This window comes from Phocoena sinus, chromosome 8, assembly GCF_008692025.1.
Source record: "Phocoena sinus isolate mPhoSin1 chromosome 8, mPhoSin1.pri, whole genome shotgun sequence".
Classification (NCBI taxonomy): Eukaryota; Metazoa; Chordata; class Mammalia; order Artiodactyla; family Phocoenidae; genus Phocoena; species Phocoena sinus.
This window is the reverse complement of record NC_045770.1, coordinates 26468168-26478538: the sequence shown is the minus strand read 5'-3', so window position 1 is coordinate 26478538 and position 10371 is coordinate 26468168. Positions and strand designations below refer to the sequence as shown.

At 35.1% G+C, this 10371-nt stretch overlaps 1 protein-coding gene across 2 annotated transcripts in view; it reads right to left on the bottom strand.

Moving 5' to 3' along the window:
• Positions 1 to 1992: 1992 nt before the first annotated feature.
• Positions 1993 to 10371, bottom strand: part of KBTBD3 (kelch repeat and BTB domain containing 3) — a 49134-nt gene continuing 40755 nt past the window's right edge. Inside the window, exons 2-3 of one of the 2 annotated variants that reach the window (XM_032640719.1) lie at positions 8029 to 8273; positions 1993 to 3902 (exon numbers count right to left, since the gene is read on the bottom strand). In XM_032640719.1, coding sequence (XP_032496610.1) covers positions 2300 to 3902; positions 8029 to 8261 — 1836 coding nt within the window. In that variant the 5' untranslated portion in view covers positions 8262 to 8273 and the 3' untranslated portion in view covers positions 1993 to 2299. The remainder of the gene's footprint in view (positions 3903 to 8028; positions 8274 to 10371) is intronic. The other variant, XM_032640718.1, reaches the window with a different exon arrangement.

Below are 10371 nucleotides of genomic sequence, written 5' to 3'. Positions count from 1 at the left end.
TGAGGATTTTGAACACCCAGAACCATTTTCAACAACCATTTGATAGATCAAATGAAACTGTTACCTTTACCAGATGATGCAAAATTAGAGAGAACAAGATCAATTATTAACAGAACCAAGCCCAGCACAGATTGCTATGGTGCCAAGGAAAAACAACAGTAAGTAAAGGAAGAGTTTGGGGTTTTATGACTAGACAGACTACTTTTCTTGCAGTTATAACTGATGAAGAGCACTCAGGTACTGATGTAAAGGGATGGCAATAAGTGAAAATGATTAACAAGTAACCTGCAGCAATTGTAGAAACTAAAGCAGAAAGCCTTGTGCGTTAGAAAGTGTATTAAATCAAATGCAGAGGGAGCCACCTAGGCCTTGATAACAAGGATATTTCTAGTAACATCAGAAATCAATGGTCAATGAGAAGAATGGTAGAAATCAAGATAAAATTAATGAAACAAGATCAGGAATGTATTCTATTTTGCTTTAGTTCTCCCTTTCTGGAAATATTTGTTTATATATGCTTAAGTTAACAATTTAGTCCCCACTGTGTTATGGTCTTTCTCAAATAACTTGTTTCCAGAATGCCACGTAACACGTAAAAGAAAGCCTCCATTGAATTTTCTTTTTTTCTTACACACACAATACACACACAGAGGAAAGGGCAGAGCCAACTAAGGTAGGAAGCCACCAATTCTACAGAATACTTTTTATGCAACTGTCATCTGATTACAGACAATCCCTGACTTTGGAATTGCACGATAATTCAGTCTAATATTCTGTTCTATTTTTAAAAAATGTATTTGAAACTTATGATTGCAAAAATTTATATAGTAAAATAAAAGGACCTTCATTTAAGTATATTTCCACTTATAAAGAATATGTACATTTATAACAGATTAACATTTACTACAGTGTGTGAGAAACTACATTTGATTCCACAGAAATACAACCTGCACATTACCTGAGATATAAGTCAGGTATCTTAAAACCTAAAATACCTATATCTGTAAAACTGATAAAGAAACATATCCTCTTACAAGGCAGAATCATCTTAGCTGAAAACAAGGATAAGTAACACTCTTTCATTGTTTGGGTTAAAGATAATTAAACATCTAACAAGACGCAAGTTTCAAATGCTACTATCAATACCAAAAGCCTAGTCATATTTTTAAATTTAGAAAATAATTCACTGTGAATAATTTACTGAAGTAGTAAACATACACAGCACTTTACAGTTGGTATATATCATCACAGAAAACTGATATGGTACTAATTTAAACGCTGAAATTTCTTATTGTAACTCAAATTTGGACATGTAAAAGTTTAAGAAATGCCAACAATAGTGGTCCACTTATCTAGAGGTCAGACTTTCTACATCCTCACTTACATTGGAAACTGGCAATGATACAGAAAAAGTATTTTAGGACTACGATCCCAGAAACCAAGAACTTCACTAAATGGGTTACATGTCAAGATAAACTCAGGTCAGGTATAACTTAGAACTGATTATTTAAATCAAAAATGTTAATTTACTGAGCTTGAGCCAGAAAATAAGGTATAATACTGCTAAAAACTGAAACCAACTAACACTGAAAACTAATAGAATCAGCAAATTTTAAGACATTTCAGTAACTGCCAATGGCATTAGGGCATTACAGCACAGTACATTATGCTCTTAACGAAGAGTCGAATTATGAAAAGAGTTAAACCATGTTTAGTGTACAGTTTAGAAGGCTGGGGAAATACACTGCATTTCAGAAAATGTTCTGACTAAAAAATGGTGAAAGAAAAGAAAGGGCTTAAAAGCAGCTAACCAGTGATCAGAAAAAATAGGAATTCGACAACTCTTATACCTGTAGTAACAAGATAGGATTCTCGACTCTAATTTATTTTTCACTTCATATAATACAGTGTAAATAAATAATTTTTACCTAGAGAGATTTCTCCCATCTTAACTGTACAATTCTGTGAAGTCTGATTTGTTTTTAACTAGTGTTTCATGGATAAAGTACTTTAAAAATCAAAACATCAAAGCCTGAGTTTTATTTACATATGAAAATAGTAATATTCTAGACTCTCCAAGATTAAATTAAATATAATTTTTGGTAAAATTTATTTTGTATTTTAAGTTTCTGGGAACTGCTAATTCATATATGGTATACATTCATAGCAATTCTCTCATAGAAGGTGCATTTTATGTTATTAAGCTGTAAAGACCATTTTACCAATAATTAAGGTTAATAAATTTACTGCAGGTTTCTAAAACTGCAACAGTTTTAGAATGTCTAATCACACAATACTTTTAGAAATGATTAGAAAACCATGGGTCCCTGTATTTATTAAACTGAATCACCTGGCAGTAAAATTCAGTTAAGGCTCTTGGCATTGGTGAAACTTCTTCCCACTCAGACCTGCTGCTGTGGTAGACCTGCACTTCATCTGTGATTTCATCTGGTGCATAATCACCACCTAATATATAAATTTTATCTTCAATTCCAACTGCACCTGCGTTGAAGCCTGCACATTCAAAAGACCCTTCACCCTTCCAAACACAAGTATCTGGACAAAAACTATAAACCTTATAAGTGGAAAGGTCACATATATACAGTGTGCAGTTTACTGGGACAGCTTTAATTAGTGTTGCATGAAAAAACTGCCCAAACTCTGCTACTAGTTCAGACCACTGATCAGTTGTAGCATTGTATTTAAAAAAGCAATCAAGTGATGGGTTAAAAGCATCTGTAATCTCTACCTCTGATCCAAGAACATAAATTACATTTTGGCATGCACTTGCTTCAGGATAGTATATGCCCCTGGGTAATGGGCTAACAGATATCCATTCTTTGGAAAGAGGGTTGTAAGATTCAACATCTAAGAGACTTCTAATGTCCTGGGATCCTCTAGTCTTTCCACCTATGACAAATAATCTGTTGAGAGCCATAACTGATGTATGCATGGTTCTTGGTGTTTTCATAGTTGATACCAGGAAAAAATCATTTTTGACTGGACAGTAGCACCAGGTTTGATCAGTGGCATCATGATATGACTCTGCAATATGAAGCCGAACTGTTCTACAACACGGCCCTTTGCAACCGCCTGTCAAGAATATTTTCTCCCCATAACTAGACAAACTAGATCCTGGCAAATCAATCAGGTGTGATTGTGGCAGTATCTTCCATGAATCACTTTTAATATTATAGCAAAATGTATATTGATCTTCTCCATTTTCCTCAGTTTTGTGAACAAATATGTATTTTTCAGTTGTGGATGGTCGAGCATCAGGGAAAAGTCCACCAGAACCTTGCACACACTTAATTGCATCTATGATTATGTCAAAACAGTTTGTGCTTTTTAGTAAACACTCTTCATTGAGTAAACAATCTTGAAGTGTCTCCTCAGATAACTGATATAATCTTACTTTTTTAATCAAATAAGGCAGATGCTTTTGCCTTGATTCTAAGTTATGTTTAGTCCAACTAAGGACAACTTTCAGTACAGTTTCTTCTTCAGGAACATTTAATTCATCTGATTCCAGACATTTTTGCAGTACTCCAAAATTCATCTCTAAGAAATCACTGGATTTAAATAATAAAGAAAAGTGATGTTGTACAAAGTATAAAGCATGATCAAACAAACGGGCAGAGCCATAGCTATCTGATATAGATAATAACTGTAAACAATTCACAAGATTAATACTTTTTATTAAAAAGTCACTGCAAGCTTTGGACAAGAAGGAAACTTGAAGAAATGATGACAACTGGAAGAACATTTCCACATTATCATCTGTTATCTTTGTTTTTCCAGTATAGGCATAATCAAGAAATGCTTTTACTGCTTTGGAGGACAAATTAGTAATGGTAACACTTCCACCATCTCTTTCTTTCATGTTTACTTCAAACATAGCCCTGCAAAAATGAAGAACACAGGAGAACAAATAAACAGGAATATTTTATTCCACGATAATTTTCAATATTACCTTAAAGAGGTTTCCTTTACTCTTAGGTTGATGTAAAATACATTTACAAAATATATTTTTAAAGCATCCTAATAAATTAATTTAATATCTATAATAGTTAGAGACCATATTATTTACCTGTAAAATATACGTATTACATAACTACCATATTGCAAAATATACCCATTATAGCTGACCCACAGCAATGGATCCAAAGGCTACAAAAAGATTCAAATTTTGCATCTGATTTGATGTTCTTATATATTATTCATAAAATTAGGGTAAAATCTCTCTAATGGCTGAATTTATTTACTTATGGGTTAACTTAGTATCAACTCTGCAGGTGATAACTAAAATTACTTAAAATATATAAAAGCTTCTGGGTTTAGGATTTAAAAGTCTTTTTCAAAATAATTTTCAATTTGGCAGCAGTGAAATATGCAAAAGATGGAATACAGTGAGATATCAGATGTTTCCAATGACTCTGTGTGGGGAAATCCACCAAATAAGATAAACTTGAATACATGTCTAAAAACACATTTCATACAGCACTTTAGGAAAAAGGGAATATGATTTTATAAAACTAAACAACAGTGTACCACACCAAACTAAAAAGGCTAAAAATAAGTTTTTTGTAGAAATAGCCACTGAGAGATGGAGACAGGTCTCCAGATTTGAATAATTAACCAGCTTGAAAGTTCTTCATAATAAGTTCTAATTTATCCCCATCTGGTAAAGCTGATAGACTCTAAGGAAATAGGAAAATTTTTGGCTCAGTTTAAGCAAAAATATAAATTATTTGGAAATATTTAGGCAGGAGACTAAGATATATTTTACATTTGGCTTTGGTAAGATCAATATTGCTGTCCATCCTTATATTAATTTCATATCCAGAGTTATTCATTTTTACACTTTAAACAAACCCATTATGATGATTTTCAGTAGAACTGCAAATAAAGATAAAGAGGAAAGAGCTACAACAAAGAACTAAAGACTGCCAGTTGAACATTCATTAAGACTAAAGATCATCTGATTTTGGTCCTGGTTTAATACTGGTTTGTATTTGTTCCAGTACTGTCCAGGACACCTTTGTGAGTAGTGCCCAGGCGCCCAAGTACTCTGGGGGAAAACCAAATTTCATTATTAAAGTCTACTATAGAGAGTAACTAAAGTTACTACAGCACAAGTGTCCAACTGAAAAATATGAGGAGCCTTCCAAATACAGAATACTCCTTAGGAAAAGGATGCTAACGCCCCTTTCTACTAGGAGTATTCAATACTTTTTAACACAATAACGAATAAATAGAGTTACAAAAATTTATACATGTTACACATTATGCAGGATATTTCAATAATGTATATCAACTTAGAAACATTAACCTGTGGTTATAATTAGATTATTAAGATATCTATAGTCAGTTTAGGGTAATAATAAGAGCATGGACTCTAGAACAGGACTGCCTGGGTGGGTATCTAGCTTATACCACTTATTAACTGTGTGACCTTGGGGAGGTTAACAACTTGATTGTGGTTCAAATTCTTCATCTGAAAATGGGGATACTAGTAGTACCTATTTCACTGAGCTGTGAGAGAAATAACTAAGTTAATTGATGCAAACTATTATTAATATCATTTTAAGAAAAAAGTTTTCTAAAATTGTATGTATTTCTAATTTACCACCAACTTCCACATTTTCTTTGAGAAGACACAAGTAATATATGTCATCCTACTCATCTTTAAAGTATCCAGTTAACTTCTATCTCAAATTTACCATGTTATCATAAAGTGTTTACACAATACGTGTGATTCCTTTTGAATCTTGTCTCCAGTGACTTTACACTCAATCATAATTTTAATTTTCCAAAAATATTATAAAGTGCATTTACCATGCACTATGTAATTTTCTATTTTAATTTTATATACCCCAATATTTCTGTGAGTTTATATCCCAATACTCCAGTGAGTTTGATCATAACACAAAATTATGAATTAGTGGCCTTATCATACAAGAGTGTAAATAATGTAGACTTTCTATCTACATTTGTACATATTTTTATGTGAACTATATACTCATTTAGTAAAATACTATATATAATAAAGGATCTAGGTCATTATAAAACTGTCATTTGTTTTACTTCAAAACAGATGCGAATTTTGAAAAACATGTTGTTTTAACAATAATTTTTAAAAATTGAAAGTAGATCCCTAAAAAGCTAGGCTGAACAAAGTACTATGGACAAATATTATGTGCAAATACATTTAATTAATAAATAACTTAAACATAAAGAGTAGAGGACTGCCAGTTCAAATGCTTATACGAATTTCTTACTTTGTTAACATGAAAACATTATGGAGAAATAAGACTGTGTGTTCATACCAAATTATTTCCATTTTTTGGCTAGGTTTGGAAATAATAATAATTGCAGCTAACATTAATTGAATATAGTGGGCACTGACATAATCATTAATATACATTATTTCGGGCTTCCCTGGTGGCACAGTGGTTGAGAGTCCGCCTGCCGATGCAGGGGACACGGGTTAGTGCCCTGCTCCGGGAGGATCCCACATGCCGCGGAGCGGTTGGGCCCGCGGGCTGTGGCCACTGGGCCTGCGCATCCGGAGCCTGTGCTCCGCAGCGGGAGAGGCCACAACAACGAGAAGCCCGCATACTGCAAAAAAAATATATATATACAATATTTCATTCAACACTCATTATGAGTTAGGTCCTATTTTTATTATCTTAAATTTTTACAAATAAGGAAACTGAAGCCTGAAGAGGTTGTGTAACTTACCTAAGGTCACAAGCCTAGTAAGTGGTGGAGCTGGGATTTAGATTTAGGGCATGTGCATTAAGAGGCCAAGTACTTAACCATTATACTGTACAGCTTCCTCTGATGAAGAGGTGATATGAAAGATAAGGGAGCAAGAAAGTTGCTTGGAAGAAAAAGTGGATTAGAAGAGAGGTGGGAAGAAACTAGCGGAACCTGAGAGTGGGAGAACATAAGAACAGTTAGGGCCCCAGTAGAGTCTGAAGAAGAATAACTTAGGATACATGAGAGAAGAAATGAAAAGAATACATGAAGACATATAGTCTAGTTAGGCAACAGGCTAGTAAAAGTTGTAGCCCCCCTTGTCCCCAGTAAACTGTGATGCAGCACTGAGCCACTGCTCCCAAATTCAAAGCAGGAAACCCTACAGAAACAGGTGTTTTGTTAGAGATTTAACCCCTGCTTACTTAGAATAAAAATTGTTTCTAAAACTGAACATAATGCAAAATACTGCAATTAGGATTTGAGTTTATTGCAGTATGACTAGGAGGGCTGAAGGTCAAGATGTCAGCAAGAGAGGTTTGTCTGTCTGATGAACAGGCCTCACAGGTATTACCTTGATACAGTTACCACAGTACTAAGGTCATGACCCTTAATCACTGTTAAGAATCAGAAACCCACTGTCATCACAGTGGATTCTTACAGTGTCATGACTAGGATATTCCTTGTAGGATGATCTACATGGGGAACCAAATTATATTCAGAATTAGAATCAGAAAAAGTTGGGTGCTCTCCAGAAATGGTTCTGGAAGTACTTTTCCCTACTGTAGGACTATCTTGGCTAAAGTGAAGAGAAATTCTCTGCATTAGAGTCCCTCTCTCCTGGACAATCCATGGGATATAATACATGACTGAAATGTATTTTCTTCTCAGACTCCTCATTTTCTTTGAACTTGGCTTCCATTTTTGCTCAATCTGTCCTTTCCTCTTTTCCCAAATTATACAGTGCAGGGATCCCCCAAACAAAACTGACCCCAGATCAAAACAATATTTTTCCAGAACAATTCAAGGGACTAATGTTCCATAGAACTTCCCAATCCTAGCCTGGGAAGACTTGAACTTTAAAAAAGGTACTCTTATATTTTCATATTCAAAAATCATTAGTTAATCTAGGTTCTAATTATTTTTTTTTAAGTATTAAAGATTACTGTTTCATGTTCTGTGGGGGGAAAATTGAGTACAGCCATAAAAAATAACTTAATTAGTGGTATCATAAAATCTGAGGGATAAACAGACAAGGTAAAGTACCTGAAAAAGTCACTACATGCTGCTAACACACAACGATGACATGGGATTATTTCATCTTTCACGATTATTTTGAAATCATAAAAGACATTTTGTTCTCGAAAATTCTGTAGTATACTTAAGATTTTCTGTCCATGATCTTCTGACACAAGGAAGTTGTTTTTCTTCTCAGATGGAATTCCATTACATGAGCCTTGTTGATTGAAATCATATGAATTATCCATAGCCACTTCCATCTGTTCTTAGAACTGGAATGAAAAAAACAAATCACTGATGTAACAGAGTCCTAATGAAATTTTCAGATCCAAAATTTGCCCTCTTAGTGTCAATCACAAAAAAATGCTCACTAAGAACAATCATAATAGTAAATCGTGTCCTAAACACTTGTTTTCCTGACATTTAGCAATAAACTCCTTTTAAATTTTTATAAATATTGAGCTCACTGGAATAAAAAGTACATTATTAAGGGATAAAGTTCAAGGCTATATAACTGTGTTAAATAGCACAATTTATAAGTTGTATAAATAACATATAGGATCTGAGTACATGACTAGTCTGTTATATGTAAGAGGTATTGCTTATATAGCAGGTATCATTTGAATATTTACCCAACACATCCTTCTCCCTCCCATCCATTTTCTTCTGGCAGCGAAACAGAGGTTAAAATGTTGATATTGAAGCATAGGTATATGTCTTCTGGGATTAGACTTTTAAAAGACAATTGATCGGGGCTTCCCTGGTGGCGCAGTGGTTGACAGTCCGCCTGCTGATGCAGGGGACGTGGGCTCGTGTCCCGGTCTGGGAAGATCCCACATGCCGCGGAGCGGCTAGGCCCGTGAGCCATGGCCGCTGAGCCTGAGCGTCCGGAGCCTGTGCTCCGCAACGGGAGAGGCCACAACAGTGAGAGGCCCGCGTACCGCAAAAAAAAAAAAAAAAAAAAAAAAAAAGACGATTGAAAAAGATCAGGGTATTAGATTGTATTAACTGGTTATGGCCTTTAGTAAGGAAGTAAAAGGCAAACATTGGTCCAACTTGGCCTATCTGAAAGCAGGAAAGCCTTTTAAATATGAGGTCAAAAAGCCAAGATACTTGAAGGCCAGATAACTGTGACTTTCCCAAACTGCTAATTTAGTTCTACTCATAAAAGTTTATACCACAAAAAGCAAGAAAGTAGAAAACAGAAAGAAAAGAAGATTGGGATCTAGGGGAGCCAGAAAAATAGGAAGCCTTGATTCCTTAGCATACTTCTGTTCTGGTTATTTATTGCCTTGCAAATCACCCCAAAACTGAGTGGCTTAAGACAACAATTTATTATCTCTCATGGTTCTGCAGGTTTAGATGGAACTTCTTGCTTGTGAGTTTTCATATGGTTAGAGTCAGGTGGCAGCTCTGGCTGAAGTCACCTGAAGGCCTGATTGAGTTAGAGGTCCAATACAGTTTCTTCATTCACATTCCTTCAAATGGGATGGATGGCTAGAACAGATAGGGCTTTCTCTCCCTCTCTTGATATACTCTCTCCATGTGACTAGCTTAATACTTCCTCATAGCATGGCAGTCTCAGGGTAGTTGGACTTCTTACATGGTGGCTGTGTTCTCCCAGAGGAGGTGTTTCAAGCCCAGGTGGAAGCCAGATACTGGAGAAGTAGTCTGAACGGTCCTACAGCATCAGTCAAAGCTTCATTCTAGGACTGAGACAATCTACCACTGTGTTGTCCAAAATAGTAACTGTGAGCCATGTATACCTATTTACATTTAAATTACTTAAAATTAAATAAAAATTAAAAATTTAGTTCCTTGGTTGGTCTAGTCATATTTTAAGCGGTCAGTAGCCATATGTAATATGATGGTTACTTTTATGTGTCAACTTGCTGGGCCACAGGGTACCCAGACACTTGGCTAAACATTATTTCTGGGTGTGTCTGTGATGGTGTTTTTGGATGAGCTTAACAATTTGAATCAGTAGACTGAGGAAAGCAGATTGTTTTCCTTAATGTGAGTGGGACTCATTGAATCCACTGAAGGCCTGAATAGAACAAAAGGCCCAGTAAGATAGAATTCTTTCTCTCTGCCACTGTCTTTGAGATGGAATATTAGACTTCTCCTGCCTTTGGACTAAAATTTGGATTGCAACTTTATTATTGGCTTTCCTGGACCAGTTTTCCAACTGCGGATCTTAGGACTGCTTAGCTTCCATAATAACATAAGCCAACTCCACACAGTAAATCAATCTCCCTATCTATCTATCTATCTATCTATCTATCTATCTATCTATCTATCTATCTTTCTTTCTATCTATCTATCTATCTCTCCTTCCAATTGGCTCTTTTCTCTGGAGAACCCTAATAC